Source organism: Dendrobium catenatum, unplaced genomic scaffold (genome assembly GCF_001605985.2).
Source record: "Dendrobium catenatum unplaced genomic scaffold, ASM160598v2 fragScaff_scaffold_536, whole genome shotgun sequence".
In the NCBI taxonomy this organism is placed as follows: Eukaryota; Viridiplantae; Streptophyta; class Magnoliopsida; order Asparagales; family Orchidaceae; genus Dendrobium; species Dendrobium catenatum.
The window spans coordinates 562,639-581,493 of NW_021318998.1; the positions used below are offsets into that span (position 1 = coordinate 562,639).

At 33.6% G+C, this 18,855-nt stretch overlaps 2 protein-coding genes across 2 annotated transcripts; one reads left to right on the forward strand and one right to left on the reverse strand.

The window, feature by feature from the left end:
- Positions 1 to 3,132: 3,132 nt before the first annotated feature.
- On the reverse strand, positions 3,133 to 12,362 carry LOC110109343. The gene is made up of 4 exons (XM_020840366.2): positions 11,950 to 12,362; positions 11,442 to 11,872; positions 10,815 to 10,925; positions 3,133 to 3,607 (listed from the first exon to the last, which is right to left on the reverse strand). Exons 1-4 carry the CDS (start codon positions 12,176 to 12,178, stop codon positions 3,431 to 3,433), a joined length of 948 nt encoding a protein of 315 aa, XP_020696025.1. The 5' UTR covers positions 12,179 to 12,362; the 3' UTR covers positions 3,133 to 3,430.
- Positions 12,363 to 15,885: 3,523 nt separating this feature from the next.
- On the forward strand, positions 15,886 to 16,884 carry LOC110109325 (small heat shock protein, chloroplastic-like). Its single transcript, XM_020840342.2, has 2 exons — positions 15,886 to 16,212; positions 16,291 to 16,884. The coding sequence occupies exons 1-2, from the start codon at positions 15,978 to 15,980 to the stop codon at positions 16,701 to 16,703; spliced, it is 648 nt and encodes a 215-aa protein (XP_020696001.1). The 5' UTR covers positions 15,886 to 15,977; the 3' UTR covers positions 16,704 to 16,884.
- Positions 16,885 to 18,855: the final 1,971 nt, after the last annotated feature.

Genomic DNA, 18,855 nt, shown 5'->3' on the forward strand with positions numbered 1-18,855 from the left:
AACCTCTTAAGTTTTAAAATATACATTTTGATCTACAACAGTTAAATAATATTTTAAGAGTCATTATAAGTCTAACTTGCAAACACCCTTTGTCATAATATAGATATTGTTGTGATCTAATTATAATTTTTTTTTCTATTTTTATGAGCATTGTAGATATGAAAACAAGAAGTTATGTTAGTGTATTTATCAGTGTACTGCATTAACATGCCTATTAATATATATCAATGCCCTATCAGATGTTATGTCATGTTGTATTAATATTCATGCACGTTCTATCAGTTCTACTTTAGTTCTATTTATCAATCTCATCAATAAATTTATATGTTATCATGTAAATACAATCATGAATGTGATTATGAATAGCAAGGCTGGACATCCAGCTTTAATATGAAATTGTCATCAATCTTTATCTTGCCATGATTTTTTGTTATTTTAAGTTAATTTATATATGACTTTCAATAAATCATTAAGAGACATTTCTCTTTATCAGTCAGAGTAATTCAGTCAATCAGTTACAGGCTAAAATTCAAGATTACACTATAAATCTTTTATTTTAAAGAAAACTCATCAGCTCATCCTCTTATACAAGGAATTATATGTTAAGAGTCAACCATATTAAATATAGTATTATAACTAGCGTTTCTTACTTACATATAAATGACACATTTTTTTGCAACAATCATATATATGGGTGTACTCAAGTTGGGCTCGCCAACAAAATCATGAGCTCGAGCTCAAAAGATGTGTTGAAGCTCAACTCATCGGGATAGAGACAGACTCGCGAGTGCAAGAAGAACAGGAAAAGAAGAAAAGCTGCCAAAAGAGGAACTGGAGCCTTTTTTTTAACTTAAAGCAGGAGAAGAAGAAATGTGTGGAAGATGAACTGCACGCTTGAACGACAACTTTTTTTATCTTGGGGCTTGAAATGTGGCATTTGCTTTTTAATTATTTATAGATTTTTTTTAATGACAAGCCTATAAATACTTAAAAAATTTTGTAGGAAAAACAAATCGGTGAAAATTTGATTTCTTATAGTCAAAATGTTCAGAAAAAAATGTACAACAACATATTAAAAATTACATGATGAAAACTTCGTAAAATTTGATAAAACACATTTTTTATCTGAAACTTTTATAAAACTAGTGGAATCAAAATCAGAGATAAGAGTTTAGAACTCAAAAGTCTACCTCGTGCCCTATAATATCTTGAATAAGCCCGACAGCTGAATTCCAAGCTTTAGCCTCTGAATCCTCTCGTTCATTGCTCTCTCCTCTCTTCTCTTACTCCTCTCTTCCTTTCTTCTCCGGCATGATGGCTAGGTTAAAGGTTTCCATAAATGGATTAAGATATTTTAATATTTAAAAATCACTAATTTGATATGGCGCCGCAGAACTTAACTCCCTAGCACCACCAAAGAATCTTCTTAAATCTCTCATAATATTTTTATTTGAGCCTTGGCGTCGAGGCGGTGTCGCCTAGCACTGCAGTGCATGCTCATTTTTTCTTCTCCACAAGAGGCTCAATGTAGAGGCATTGCCGAACCCAGTGCTACGTCACTCATAATGTAATTTTGATGACTTAAAATTTCACTTCTCCAATCCAATTATTGACTTATTCAATGCTCCCTTTATACACTCTAATACTTATAATTTATAATTAAATTAAAATTAACAACCATTAATAAAAATTACCTTGATTCCTAATGATGAATATTACAATTCGGCGGGGTAAAAAGTCGAAAGGGCATTAGTCGGGCAACAATGGAATGATGATCACAGTCGAGAGATAGTGGTCGAAAAACCAAAGTCAGGTGATGCTGGTCTAACGATCATCCAATCATAATTTGGCAATGGTGAAACGTGGGCCGTAGTTGGCAAGTGATGATGGTCAAAAAAATAGTAGTCGGGTGATGGTAGTCGAAGGACGATAGGTGAGCAATTATGCTCAAAGGATTGTAGTTAGCGGGCGACGATGGTTTGAAGGATTGTAATTAGTGGGTGACGGAAGCCGCCGACGATGATTGGTTCGTGGTGCTCTGAGATAGTTAAAGCCTCATACTAAATAAGCTCGATAAATATATTCATATAGATTAATCATATTTTCATTTTAAATAGATAACTACTTTTATTATAAATTTAATTTCATTTTATTTTATACCTTCAATATAATGAATTTGTTCATGAATAAGAGACATTTCAAATTTGTCAATGTTTGCTAGATTGTTTGTGTAAGATATTAATGAACAAATATAAGATGAATCATAAATCGTTTGTTCGTGAACGAGCTCATTTGGTAGCTCGAAAATACTAGTTATGTATATATTCATGGTCATGCTCATTTGATAGCTCAAGAATACTCATTAGATTTGTTCATAAACGTACTTGTTTGATTGTGTAAAAAAATTCGTTAAATATATTCACGAACATAGCTTGTTAAGGCTTATTTGTTCAAAGCTTGATAAGCACTAAACGAACCGAACATGAACCAAACATTAACACCAATAATTTAAACGAACCAAACATGAACAAAAACAATAAAGCTCGAATCAAACACGAACCGAACTTGAACATGGTAATAATAAATGAACTCAAACATGAACACTAACATACTCAACTCTATTCGGTTCATTTGCAACCCTGGCCCCCCGATGTAGAGAGTAGAGTCTATTTATAATTTTTTTAAAATGATAAGCCTATAGATATGAAGAAAATCTCAACTCTATCAAATAGCCGATATTAATTCCTTAATTATAAAATATTTATTCAGCATTTACGTGTCTTAATGATATCAAAATTAAGCAATTTTAAGCTTGATGAATTCTTCTCATTGAATCGTTCGATTCAATTATAAGCATACCAATTTTGAAAATCATTTGGTCATCCAATTAATGTTCTAAAGTGTCTAATCATGCTTCAAGCCCTTGATTGGAACTAATTCGAGCTCAGATTGGACTATTTGTTATGCCGTTAGATTTATCTCATCAAAACGTTCAATTCAACTATAAGTTTACAAAAATCGGAGTACAAATGTTCCTCACTTTAATTATGGAAGTTTCCAATTCAAAGGTCTCTATATTTGTACCCAATCAAGATGATTTTCCCTAATGTATCAAAAATTACTCTCAAAATCTTACAATTGAAATTTACTTGCATCAAATATACAAGAAAAAGGAAAAGAATAATGAGCAGTCAACTTCCCATACAAAATTCCATTTATTCAGTTCAAGTTTTAGGTAAAAATTCTCTCTCAAATAAGTAGAATAAAATGAAACTAAATTGAATCCTCAAAAATCATCAAGTTGCAATGGATGAGGTGCTAGCACTCTTTTCCTGCATAAAGGTGGTAAAACTCTTCTCTCAATCGCTATTCAGCTAACCTCACTGCAGTTTTGCTCCCACAAATTTTCAATGAAGAAGACAAAAATGTCTCAGATCCGGTTATTATCTACACTTTGGGCTTCAAGTTCTTGGTTTTCTTTCTTCCCCAGAATTGGAACACCAGAACCAGATGGAAGTTGTTCTTTTCCAGAAACCTTCTTGCTTTCTAACAGCTGTGCTGCCTTTCCAATTGCAAGAATTAACTCAAGCTGCTTTTGTTGCTGTTCCTGCATCAACAAAAGAAAATGAAATCATTAAAAGTATGCTCTGCCTTTCCAATTGAAATTTAATTTTCTTATATGAAGCACTTAAATCCAATGATCTGCAATAGTTTTATAAATACCGATATCATAAGGAAAAGATCAAAGTAAATCCTCAAAAACTCAATTGCAGACAAAAGCCATAGAATTCAGAGAAAGAATGCATCGTTTGGACTTTTTGAGGGCCGCAAACCAAGCCATATCATCAACCAAATGCATAAATGAGGCTGAAGACATTCAGAACAAAAGTAAACAACTAATCAAGAAAAAGGGAAACTTTCAAAAAGAAAAAAAAATCAAGAAAAAACGATTGGAATCAACCGAATGAATACAGATTTCTTCCATGATTAACGCAGTTTAATTACTGCTGCAAGTGTTAAATTTGTTCAACAATTGTTATCAGGAGGAAGATACAAATTGAAATAAGCACAGTAGTCAGGCTCCTTGGCGCAATTTCAAAGCTGTAAGGCACATATTCTCTCTGCTTTGGTCAAACAAATTGCCTGCAGTGATTCTTCCCCACATGCTAAATTTGAAGTATAAGTATTCACTATATATGCTAAATTGTATTATTGATAGCAACTGTCTTTTGCAGGAATCATTTACCTTGTCAAAAAAGCATGTATATGCCTTTCCTCTATTTATTATTTCATGACTGTATCAGCACTTGATCTTTGAAGGCAGGTTACTTTGTCAGATTTAGGTTTCGTTTAGGACGACTTTCTTACTACTTTTTAAAGCAACTTTTTTATAAAAAATTAAAAATTTTGAACTAAAAATTTTCTTTAAGAAGCAGTAAGAAAGCCGTCCCAAACGAAACTTTAATCAAATGTTTAATACTTAGTAACAGAAGATTCACCTATTCTCTGAAACAAGTGCCACCCCACTTCCCATTGTGAAAATGTTCATATTCAAAAAATGTACATTTATGCACCCTCAGGAAATCAAATCACATATTAGTTACATCCTTTCTAAATTAGGACAATGATGAAGAACGCTACAGCAAAAGAACAATACGACTTCTTAAATGGAGATGCATTTCACAGTTCACTATCTGCATGCCATTATTCCTTGAAAGAAACTAGGATCACCAAGCAACCAAAGTTAAGGAAATTTGAATCACCAATCAACCAAAGTTAATCTAATCAAAGACAAAACATCTAATCTGATTTAACTACCATTAAGTTAGCATGGTCAAACCCAGTAAAGTCTGTGGTTGCTGCTATCTTGAACTGGCAATATTAGATGTGTCCGGTTGTAGTACATACTGTTAACATATGCTATTGGTTCATACGTTTCAAACCATTCTTATTGCCAACTAATAAATCTTCAAAATATATAGAGGGACACTTTATATATATAGAGAGGGACACATCTTTCTCTAGGAATGCACCTATTAGGGGTAGTTCGACGCCTTACTGGCACAACTTTTGTGTAAAAAGAAATTTGCTTGGAAATAATGATTTACATACAAGGAAAACATAGAGCTAGTCAGGAATAAATATGCAAACTCATTAGAAGACAAGATTATTTCAATAACAAAACTTCATTGTCCTTAAGAAATAAATAAGAGCTACATAGTACCCCAATATGAATATAATCTTCTTTAATATGAATCTACACCTATATTATAGCATATTCATAAGGCTGAATAAGAATCAGAAATCAAAGTTGAGCAAGAAATCATATCAAAATTTGAACATATAAGAGAAACTACATTTATTCCTGAAAATAAACTCAATATAAGACAATATTCAATTTTTGAAATTGAGTTTGGTATAAGATAAATTTTGATCCTCCATTAGAAACTGAATCTAACACTAAAAATGAATCTATGATCATTTCAAAAACTAAAATGCAATTAGAATAAGAACTGAATCAAAACTTCTAATAAAAATTGAGTTTACTCTTGAACATGAATATGAGCTTCTAACAGAATTGCATCCATTATTGATTGTGAACCTAAACCAACCCTATTAACTTAATTGATAGGCCAACTGAAGAATCTCATTATTTAACTCTAAATGAAATTCCTAATAAAGTTAATTCTATAAACCAAACTAAAATTGATTTTATTTTTAGTTCTTGATCACTTACTACTTCATAAACATGATATTAATTAAAGTGAAATTGACTAAATATTCCAACAAATTTTGTTAATGAGGAATGCATTAAAAAAAACTTGAATTTTAAGATTCTATCAATATGACTAATCTAATAGTCACATAATTTATCACAGCTGATATGTTAAGTCATTTGGATTATTTTTTTAGAGTATTTTATTATTATTATTTTTATTTATTTATTTTTAGAGTATGTATATCCATAGATGCATCACATTTGTGTGAGTTGTATATTTTCAATTTTCGTCCTATTATATTATCATCTAGTTAGTTAATAAATCATTATTAGTATCCATTAGGATGCATGTTGGCATTTTAGTAGTTAAATTACTTGTTTCATACCACATTATTCATTTATATGATTCAAATGATTTGTGTAAGAAAATTTGCAAGAAACAAAATGTTATTTATGGCAAGTACAAGAATATTGCTGATTCCAAACAAAATATATGTGGAATTCAAATCACATAATAAGATAACAATGCATCAAAATCCTGAAATATTTCTTAAAATAAACTTTCGGCCAAATTAAATCATACAACGCATTGAGAATGCTTATAAATTGGAGATTTCAACAGGTTCTAATATTAGTCTAGTATTCAAATCTATAAGATTTTATTTTATTTTATGAAGCTGCTACCAATTATTTAGATTATTCTCTCTTTCTATCTCTTCCTTTAGAATTCACATCCAAAACTTAACCATATAGTTCTACACCTCTTGTTCCAGAAGCTTATATGTAAAGTTTATGTCCACTACAAAAGATGGATATGAAGAATGTCTTGTGCTTTGGGGTGACAAACATGATCATAATTATTCATGATTTATTTTACATAAAGCCTAACAGTTATGCCTAAATGTGCTTAATGAATATCAAATAGTTAATTAATTTGAGCAAATTTTTTCCTACTAGAAAAAATGATGCAAATATGAAAGTACGTCTTAGATAGAAACACAAGTTATGTAGATTTAGATTGCTTTAGTTATTTTAATTCTTAATCTTCAGTTTTCTAATTCATTTTGTTGTAAGCATGCCTATGATGAGGATGTTTATGAGACCGGTATGTACTATTTAATGCTTGATTCTTTTGGTTGGTCTAGTTTGCTCTTTGACTGCAGGCAAGTTGATTCAAATCCTATTGAATTACGTTAGTTGTTTTTTATAATCTATTTTAGAGGTGTGGTTTCCTCTTTTTGTATTGCTGCTAACTCACTATAGCATTGATTTATTGTAATATAGAATCAAAAAAATAAGCCTGCGTAAGTAAATTTGCAGGAAACTAATTGTTATTTATGGCAATTACAAGCATATTGATGATGCGAACAAAATTTCTGTGAAATTCAAATCACATGATAAGGTAAAAATGCAACTTAGTACTGAAATGCTTCCTCCGAGGACCTTTTGACCATATAAAATCATACAATAAATTAGGAATGCTTATAAACAAGAGATTTTAATAAATTCTAGTAATAATCTATTTGCAATGTATCTGATTTTATTTTATTTCAGGAACCTGTTACCAATTCTTTGAATTATTCTGTATTCTCATCTCTTCCTTCTGAATTCACATCCAAACTTTACCAAATAGTTTGATATCTATTGTTCTAGAAGCTTACATGTAAAGGGTGTGTTCGCTACTAAAGGTGGATATGAAGGATATTTTGTGCTTTGGGGTGATAAATATGGTCATAATGATTAATGGGCTATTTTGCATAAAGCATAACAAGTATGACTAAATTTGATTGGTGAATATCAAATGCTTAATTCATTGGAGCCAAATTTTTTCATACGAGGAAAAATGATGCAAATATGAAATATTTATTCAATGGAAATACAAATTATGTGCATTGAGATTGCTTAGTTATTTTAATTCTAAATATTTTGTTTGCTAGTTCATTTCACTGTTAAGCATGCCTATGAAGATGGTGTCTATGGAACGGGTTGACTATTTAATGGTTTATTCTGTTGGTTGGTCTAGTTTATCATTGAACTGCAGGCAAGTTGATTCAATTCTCATTGAATTCTCTAGTTCAGTTGTATTTCATCCTCTATTCCGGTGAGTTGGTTCCTTATTTTGGATTGCTGCTAACACAATATGGCATTGATGTATTGCAATCTAGAGTTGCGCAAAGGCTGCTTGAGAGGTTGGTTTGTAACTCGAGATTTGATTTGGCCTGCTTCGAGATTCCGTATCTCTTCATTCTCCTATTTTGAAAAAGTATTCAACAACTATTATGTTTTCTAAGCGTCTAGGATGTAAATTAAACTAGCATTCTCTGCAAATCTAGTACCACGCAATGTAACCGGGATTTGTATCCTCAATTCCTTCTATTTATGGTTCTGCATGATAGCAGAGAAGTCAAAAATTGCCTGCCTTTTGAGGTTGCTTACTGATTTGGTAATCATCTTTTTTCACATGCCTGGTTTGTTTTAGTAGATTTTATTCTATGCAGTAATTTCGATATAGCAAGATCCAAAGGAAGTTTTTGCAATTTAAGATTGAAAATTATTTAGATTAAATGCTGAAAATTTTGTGAAACTACTAATTGTGGACTATTTTTATTATAAATAAGAGTATCTAAGGAGTCTCTAAGCATGCAAAAAATCACTGACTGGCTTTATAAAATTTCAATATTTACTCACAAAACTCATACCATCAGATGTGAGTTTTTCTGAATGTGTCGCAAGTTTTGATGACAATTTGGTGAGGATGCTTCTCATTGCATTAACATTAGACTTGGATCTTCTGATCGGTACTTTTCACTTGTTCTTTTCTATTAAATATTTTTATGAATGGTTTTGCGTTTGTGATTTAGATTTGCACAAGTTTGTTACATATTAATCTTCTTTTTTGTGAGATGAATCCTACATCAATGTGAAAGTTTTATACATAAATAGTTTTCTTACAAAATTTTATACAACAACAACAACAACATCATCAAGCCTTTATCCCACTATATAAAATTTTGTAAGAAAATTTTATATAATAAAAAAAAATTATTATTATTAGGAGTGATTGAAATGTGTTTTTTAATTTGCATCAAAAGATGTTAATCTTGATCAAAAATAAGAGAAGGAAAACTTTAAATTGTAATTTCTTTGAACATGTGATCATAGATTTGCATTGAAGATCCTAAATACTAAGACAACCTGCATCAATATGACTAAACAGACAACCTCTTTCAGTAAATTAACACAAATGGCTTAAATTTTAGCGATGATGAATTATATACTTGGAAATTTGGCTGGAAATATCAAACTTTAAATTTCATGTTTTCTTTAAGGCAACTGCCATTAATAAATATTTTATGATATTGATGTAAGTTAGCTTTCACCATATGATTCTTTTTATGAATTTGTGAATAAAAAAAATCAAGGACTACAAATAAAGTTAATATCAATTTGATTCAGAGACTTGATGAACCGGAATTTGTCTTATCAAATTGCATAATTGATTCATTAAATATTTAAATATAGTGCGTGAGGTTTCTGCAATTTTATATTCTTAAATAAATTAATTTTTTATCAAAAGTTCAAGTTTAAATATGATATCATGCGGAATTTTGATTTCAAACTTAAATTTTAACTTTTTCTGGAGTATATAAATTCATGATCATAATAATGTTCAAATTCAACAATATCATTAATATATAATAATAATATTCTTTTGCGTCTAATGCATGATCAAAAGAATATCCATAATCCATGAACTATAATTTATTCTATGAGATGGTATTCGATCATACATGATTTTTGTGATGCAATTGACTTTTCTTTAGAGACATTAAGCAAAGATGAAGATGTTTTAATGAACGATTATATTATTTCTTTAGAGATATTAACAAAGGTGAAGGTTATGTTATGTGAAATTGTAATTTAATTTATGATTAATTTATTATCTAAGGCCTTTTATAAAATATATAAAATAATACATACGCAAATAATGTCAAGCATGCCCTATCAAGTATCAACTTTTGTTTTAGTAAAAATAAGTTTTTTTTAGAATCATACATATAGCATCTGTTGAAATAAATCTTCCAAGTTATTGGCAATTTTAAGAATTTCCCAAAATTATGTCTCTCAATGTTAAGAACATAATTGTAGATTTCATAAAAATTATGTTGAACTCAATTTCATTTAAATTGTAATATTATATTAAATTTTTTATTGACTCAATTATTATACCCAACTTCTATTTAACATTATGATGCAATCTTAAGCTTTGATATCAAATCTGATGCATGGCATCTTTGGGTCTAGGGTTTCCAAATGCAAATGTATAATAAGATGCATAAAATCACTAAAACACTTTATAATTCAAAGCCCACAAACCCTTAACATAAACAACTATATATTCCTTTAGATGAAAATTGAAATACACAAAAAATTCATGTAGGCGATAATTTAACAATTGTTTAATACAAATATCACATAAAAAATTAACAAACGTTGCCAAACCAAGAAAATCCTTATCTCTATTTTTTTGGTGTCCTTTGTTTTCATTTATATAATTGCTCTCACATGAGCACTTTTCCTCAACAATTCATTTCTAGTGCGTATTAAATTAATTCCAAGATTACTTGATCATATGACTCTTTAAGAGCGATTAAAGACATCCAAGATCCTTCTATTGCTCTCTATATATTTCCATCAATACTCTCAAGGCATAAACACAAATATCACTTTCAAAATATATATTTTTACTGCAAAACCTATTGTATTCTTGAATATTTTTCCTCTCCATTGACCAAGTGATCTCGCCCATTTAATTGTAGTAAAACTTTCAACATTTTTGTTTTCATATAAATTACTTTCATACAAGAGGCAATCCCACCATTTCATTTTGTTATAGCATTAGATTTCAAACTTTACTTTCAACCAAAAAAAATTCCCATTACACGCACTTTACATCTAACCAAACAACTCATGATAAGTAGAATACATTGTATCTACTTTACTCGGTATTAATAAAATGCAAGTTCCGTAAATACAACAAGCCAAACAACCCTTAAAAAACCCTCAAAAGAAAGTACGATTATGTCAGACTTACCTGCATTGCCAACAAGACTTTATGAATCTCAACAAGCTCCTTTTCAAGAATGTCCTCTTGGATTGCCAGTGCACGAGTTGCTTCAGAATTTTTCTTTGCTAAAGCTGCAGTCTGCAAAAATCAATTCTTGTTCAATTGGAATTTCCAGAAGACCCAAATAAGCTGCATTTTTTAGGTTAAAATAATGTTCAAGTCTACATAGAGATAATAGTTACTAAACTTTGCAAAATAAAGGTCTTCTAGATAAAACTAAGGCAGTCTCCGAATCGATTAGCGCCGTGGCATTGCAGGATTTTGTGTAAACATGTATACTAAAAAACTGAAGGAAAAAAGAAAACATATTCTAAGCCAATACACTTTAGTGTTACAGTATAGTACCAAACAGCTTTGCACTAATCAACTTTGACTGATTCAATCAAGATGGATTGCTTTAGGCTGACAATTTCAGCTTTAGAATGGGGTGACCTTTTGAGCCTAAAGCATAAATCCTACAATCAAATTTTCGTTTATGTATAATGTACAACTAATTTAATAGAGCTATATGACAATGAAGTATTCCATTTCTTCAAAGTAATTACAAAGAGAAATCAAGCAATATGCAATGATAAACTGCAGCAGAAGCATAACCTCCGCAAGGGGCTCCTGCAAAGCCTTCTTTGTGACCCTAAACCTAATACCAAGCTTCTCAAGCTGCTTCGACAACATCTGAACAATTGTGGCGGAGCTCTTCATATCCTGTTCCACCTTCTCTATCCTCGCAATTAAATCAACGCCAGCGGCCCCCTCATTCTCCCCACAAATCCTCCGCCACTGCCTCCTACGAATCAATCCCTCAATCGCCACCGCAGAAACCAAGAAAAAAAACTGCCAAACACAAAACTTGCTTCCAAGTGAACACTGGAACAGCTTAGACGCACCGGGAATCGCCAAACCAAGCAAGCAACCTATCGAAAAAATGGATGGCGGCAAAATGCAAAAAATTTCAGCCGCTGATAGGAAAGCATCGAAACTCAGCTCGCCTTGAACCTCCCTATGTCGCACTTCACCAACATCTTCACCTGAAAATCGCACCTTTAGCTCAAAATCCTCCCTTTACCCATCCGTGACCGTAATTAGTTGAGGTTTATTCCATTACCTGACAAAGGAACTCCAGTCCACCGACGAGTTGACTTTCTCCAAAAGATGGGCTTGCTCTGGTATAACAACAATCGCCGATAGGGGTGCACAGTAGAAGGGAAAGCAGGAAGGTTAACGAAAGCAGGACCTTCGATAAGGCTTCTGTCCGAGATTACTGATGGAAGTCGCCTTGTGTTCTGCTTTCTAAATGAACTTCTAGAAGGAGAAGCTACGGAAGATATTGACATTGTTCTAGCAGAACGACGAGGTAATAATCCTCAGTCGTATTTGAAGTGCTAGATTTTGCCGGGAAAAGACACGGGAGAATTCATGGGATCGAAGCGGATATGCCAAATTCGAGCTAGGGTTCGTGGAGGGTCGAAACTATACGCCGTTTAATGAGAACGTTAATAGCAATTATCCGAACTTGGATCTCCGAACATTGGGCTCCATCCAAATAAATGGAGCAAATTAAATGGAGCGGCAACATGATTTATGTGTGGACCCTACCCGGCTTAATTAGGTTGGTGAGCGAGCGTAATTAGGAACACACCAAACAACCTTCGATTCCTTTCTCAAGTGGCTTCACTTCTTAAGTGGTGAGAAAAAATATGTGTCGTCTGGCAGTTGTGGGGCTGGTTGTTGTTAGGCTTTACGAGGGATTAGTTACTCCGTCAAGCGCCTCCTCTATGAATTGACAGTCTGTGGATAACCCCGTTCCTAAAAAAATAAGATTTGTGAGAAATTTTAGGTACTATATATTCGAAATATTTTGAGTTATTTTGCCCTCCTGCATTTAGATGATTAAAGATATTGATATTCTATAGTTTTTTAGCAAATTGCTAGAGAATTTGACTGAATATTATATTTGAAATGAATATAAACCATTTTTTAAATTGTATTATATGTGTGACACAATTTAAGTTTTAATTTGTCATCTCTCTCTCTCTCTCTTTTTTTTTTTTTTTACTTGTGCTAAAAAATTGTGATAGTAAATTGAAAAAAAAAATTACATTTTAGTTTTGCATGAAAATATTAAACATAAAAAGATAAATAAATAAAAGTAGATACTATAATTTTTACGTGGCAAATCTAGGAAGGTAAAAATCATAATGCATGGCCCAACTTAAATAATTCCACAATTTGAGGGTTGATAATGAATATTTGCTCGCCCACAAAATAAGAGAATATGGGATGATGAGTGGTGGAAGAATATGTTTATGGAGTTTGTAGGAAACAACATCATTAATATGGTTGTAATTGAGTGACGACAGTCCATCGATGTTGTTCGTGCGACGATGGCCTAATTATGGAGGTTGAGTCATGGCGTATGATGAGAGTGGTCCAACATTAACGGTAGTTTCATAATAGTAGTCGAGCAATAGCAATATGGTGGCAATGGTCCGTGATGACAATTGTTTTGATGACTGTGTTTGGGCAGTTGGTCATACAATGGAGTGTGTTGGTAGTGTTCTACTGAAAATAATGTCAAATATCAATGTTAAAGCAACATCGATCCAATGATGGTGGTTCAGTGATGCCAGCAATATTACGATGACAGTTTGACAATGACAATAATCCAACAACAATTTGGTCTAATAAATAGTTTGTCGATGGTGGCCATGCGGGGGTCGTCGTCTGATGATTATGGTATGGCAATGATTCGATGATGTTGGTTGGTTGGGGTGTTCTGACTAGAGGTCCAATGATAGTGGCGAGGTGGCATGTAATTGCCTATATTTTTACCTAGTCAAATAATAATTTAGAAGTCATTATAAGTTTAATTTGTAACAAAGAAAACTTAATCATTATTTAGAAATTGATAGAGCCATAATTTTTTTTTATAATTATTTAGGTTACTCCACCGCCCCTATCAAGGAACTAGTTTATTACAATCGTATTTGAGATCACAACCAATATTGCCCCCTAGTCCAAATTTGCTTCCCATGAAATTTATGCAGTAATAGCTGATCTTTGAGAGGTGATAAAATAATATATGTTTGTTATTGCAACGATATTGTCCTCCATATTGAAGGACTTCTTTCGAACCTGATAATAGGTCATGATAAAGGGACAATTTCACTTCAATCGTGCCCAAGAAGTTAACATGGATGACTTCTCAAAATTGAAGTAAAAATTGCCCCACATCCAGGAATTAGTTTCCCAACAGACGACGTCAAACTATTGCATGCTAGAAAATTTGAGTCGGTATAGTGAATGTTTTCTTAGTGGTGTACACAAATTCTACACGAACAGTAAGACCAAATAACTTTTTTCATGAAAATCAGGAAAAGAAAAAAATCATGGGACTTGGCCCAGTTCAAAATCCACTATATAGTAAGTGATGCAAATATCTTGCCTTCTTCACTATTGAAGAAGCAGAATATTACGAGATCAAATATTTACGCTCAATAATAGAGCTTACTCTTCCTAGGAGGAATTTTAGAAAGTAAGTGTTCACATGAGAACAAATCTACCCAACAACAAGTTCAAATCTTGAAAATATTTTGGAGATGACGACAAATGTAAATGGTAATAACGGGTGATTATTGATGGCAATAACCAGTGGTTGTCGGCCGTAGCATGGTTGGAAAATACTATAGAGTTTTTCATCATCTTTCATTTCTTTTCTCTTTTTTCCCTTTTTTATGTGAAAAATCATGGCATATTTATAGGTTTTTGAGAGTCGGATACTCCATAAATATGCAAAAAATCTAGGATAAACTAGGAGTGTTCCATCCAACAATCCATATTGATCATTTGATCATAGAGCTTTATTAAGCATTTAAGTCCTTAATGATGTTAGAATTTATAGCCGCTCGATTGGACTATAAGCATGTCATATTCATACGTCATTTGGTTGTACAATTAATGCTTTAAGCTTCTAAGTACGCTTTGATCCGTTGATTTGGGATCATTTGGGTTCGGGATGGACCAATTTTAGATAAGGGTATCAAAATTGACATTACCAGAAATTCAGCCCCAAAAAATTCGAATTTTGGGTCAACTCGTTTGTGAAACGGGCCGGGTCCTGGTTCTGGTCATGGTTCGATTTTCCTACCCGTTTGAAAAATGAGTTAGGTTCGGGTCGATCTGGAAACCCGTGGGTCGACCCAAATTGACCCATTTTTCAAACGTGTGACCTGTCTCGTCACTCAGTCGCATTGCTCAGCCGCTCAGGGTCACATCAATTTGTCTCGTCACTTAGGGTTGCATCACGCCATCACCGATGTTGGTTTGTCGCCATTTCGCCTCGTGCTGCTGTTGCCATTGAAGGCTTGAAGCTAGCAGTAGTGCGAAGAGATGAAGATTGCCGATGTTGTCCCGTCCACGAGCTGCAGATGTTCCTGCAACCGTCCCGCTTGAGAGCAGAAGACTGCTGCCGTCCCTCCCTCGCGAGACGGGTCGGGTCAATCCAGTAAAACACATGGGTCAGATCCGGGTTGACAATCCTAACCATTTTTCAAAATCGGATCGAGTTAGTGTCGACATGTTTAAGGTCGGGTCAAGTCGGGTTCGACCTGAACCTGACCCTTTGATCCGAATTGACACTCATAATTTTAGCGTCGTTGGTATTGTCCCTATAACCATTTAATTCGACTATAAACTTGTTGAAATCAGAGCTTAAATTATCATATTTTAAATTTTGACAGTTTTCAATTCAACATGCCTTGAGATTCATGCTAGATCAATATAATTTTTTGTGGCGTATCAAGGCTATATACAAAATTTAAATTATCAAAATTTAAACATTTATCTCACATTCTAGTATTTTTCTACCAGCTAGCTAGAAAAAAAAATATCATTCTAGAAAAAAACACCGAGGACGTTCTCGAATGTTCCTTTCTCCCTGCATAATCGCTGAGTTCGCTCTGGAGTCTAGAGCCTTCCAAGATCCTCTGGAACATGTCGATCGCGTATTATTAGCCTCTACTCTCCCTATAAAATGAGGACCTTTTTGCAATTCCAGCCATCGACAATTGAGCCAATATCAAAGCACGGTGTAAGAATTCCTCTATTCAATCTGTGTCTTCTCACATAATCGTCATGGCGGCCTTGATCACTGCAAAGAGGTCGATCGCTCTCTCCAAAGCCTTCCAGAATCTTCTATCATCGCCGGCGCGTCCGCTAGCTGCCTCAGGCCGCGTTATCGCGCGTTCGTTCAACACAAATGCCCAAATCCGTGAGCCAGAGGACGATCGCGACCTCGAAATTGACCGTCGCCCCGGCGAAGATGCCGTTTACCGCCGCCGCGCCGACGGTTTCCCAGCCCAACTCTCTGGTAATGATATCTTTTTTTCTTGAAATACTGGATCGTCTTTATCATGGGAGTACTAAAATGGTTCTTATCGGATTGCAGATGTGATGGATCCATTCGTTCCGCGGACGGTGAGCCAGCTGCTAAACATGATGGACTCGATGTTTGACAGGCCGTTCACGTCAGCGGCTAGAGGCACCGGCGGTCTACGGCGGGGATGGGACGCAAGGGAGGATAATGACGCGTTATGCCTACGTATGGATATGCCGGGGCTGGGGAAGGAGAACGTGAAGGTAAGTGCGGAGCAGGGGACGCTTTTTATTAACGGAGAAGGAGAGGCGGAAGCAGGGGATGAGGAGAGCCACCGGAGGTACAGTACCAGGATAGATCTGGCACCGGAGCTCTACAAGTTGGACGCTATTAGGGCGGAGATGAAGAATGGCGTGCTGAAGGTTATTGTGCCCAAAGTGAAGCAGGAGGAGAGGAAGGATGTTTTCCATGTCAATATCGATTAGGGTTTCTGATGGCTGTAAGGGTTTAGGGTTTTTCTGTCCTGTTTGCCTTGCCCTGGTTTAGTTATCGATGTTGTTAAATCAAGTAAAGTTCGTGTTTTAAGTATATGAGTTATCTAAAAAAAAAGTATATGAGTTGATCTAAATGAACTTGGGTAAGATGATTTCGTTTTTGTTTGTTTTTTTTTATAATGACTGGTATTTTATTTATGGGCCTTTGGTGCTGACATAATTAGTGGTTCTTTTTTTTTTTAATTCTGTGATTTTGCAAGACGTGCCTCAAAAAAAAGAAAAAAAAAATCAGCTGCGGGTTTTTTCGATAGAGAACGAGACCAAAGTAGCGTTTATTGGGCTTTGAGAACCAACTTATCCGTAGAGATAATTGCCTGTAAGGTTGCAATCTAATAGGTGCTGAAGTTTACAATTGGCGGTGAACGTTGGGACGATTGGGTCTATACTGTTCATATTTGTCTTTACCCAATTTGTGGAAGAAAATTTTTACATATGGCAAAATGAAGTTTGATGGGATATGAATCATGGCATAATCATAGTATTTTTTAGTTTAATGATATTTTGGAGTAAAAAAATGAGATTTTTGATTGGAGATGCCCTAAGTAATGACGATGTTTATTAGCATATGCTATGGTGATCGTTGTTACGAATCTTAGGGGGCATTTGATATTGGATTTGGCATCAATTAATGTAAATCCATCCATGTGATTGTAAATCGCATGTATCCATAAATTTGGGATTTACCCGTAAATCTTAATTTCACGCTTCATTTCATTTAAGTGATTGAGATGTATGTGACATAAAAGATTGTGTGAACTTCTTATCTAGATAGAAAATGCCCTCATTCCCTCGATAATCCCTCTCAACGTCGCACAAGTAGCGGCAACCAACAAAAGTTTTTTTTTTCTTATTCCAGCATTGATCCCACTTGTTTTCATAATTTATTATTACTCTTTTAATTTTAAATCTTCAATCATTTTAAATTTTGTAATCTATTATCAATTTAATATGATTTATCATTTATTATATCAAATAATTTTCAAAATTCATCAGTTTCAAGATTTAATAAGTTCTTATTTACAGGAATTATTAAATTCCACTAAAGTTGATTCCAATCAGTTTCTCAATGCTCCCTTAGCTAGGATTTCGTATGATAAAGCCTATCGGATTGTCCTCCAATGCCACCCTTGGGCTTGGTGGCGACTATGAACACTAAAAGCATCGCCCCTGCTCTTTTATTGTTCTCAGTCATAAAACCGAACGATTCTCTGAGTTTAAACTCCGTACGTAATAATCTCTTAATCTCTTTGATAGTGGATGGAGAAGTCCGTGCCAATAATAATACTTCGTAGTTTAGCATATTGGATTGATCATTTAAGGGACATTAGATTAAGTTTTGTCTAATAAAAATTTCTCAAATGTATATGAGAGTTCTGTCCAACCCTTCTTGTGGCCACCAACCTATTTTTTAAGGCTCAAATTGTTGCAAGGAGATTAAGCAATCAACCCATTTTGGACTTGACAGTTGGGTGGATTTTATGTTTTAATAATTTATCGCTTAATAAAAAAACAACTAATTATCTTGATCCTAAAAAAGCTATAAATATATCACTCATTTCTCTTGGAAGGGGGACCCAAGCAAGAAGAGCAGGAAGAATAAAAGAAAGAAAAGGAAGAAGCTCCTTCTCGATCATCGCCGGACTTTTACCCAGCAGTCGACCAACGCCAGAGTCTTGCATAAACTGTTGGATCTTTATATCCATTTATAATAGCAGAAATGAAAATCAGGATGTTATATGAACTTGTTTTGATTATCTTTCATAACTCAATCCTCTTATACATAATTATATATATACTAAATTATGGTTACATAAATAATCATGGAATAAAGATATTATATCAAATGATAATATTGAAACATGCTAAACTCGTCTTTAAATATTTATTTCCATGAAAAATATATTACAATAATATTTCTTTAGAGCACATTCCCTAACATAAACGATTTTGAAAAGAGTTGTTGGGACGACCGGTAGTTGCAAAAATTTGACATGCCGGGTTGTCAATGTGGAAATATGTGAGGGTTAGTTTTGTTAAACGAAGTGCAGCAGAAACTCTGATGAGCTAATCTATGAAGAAGAAA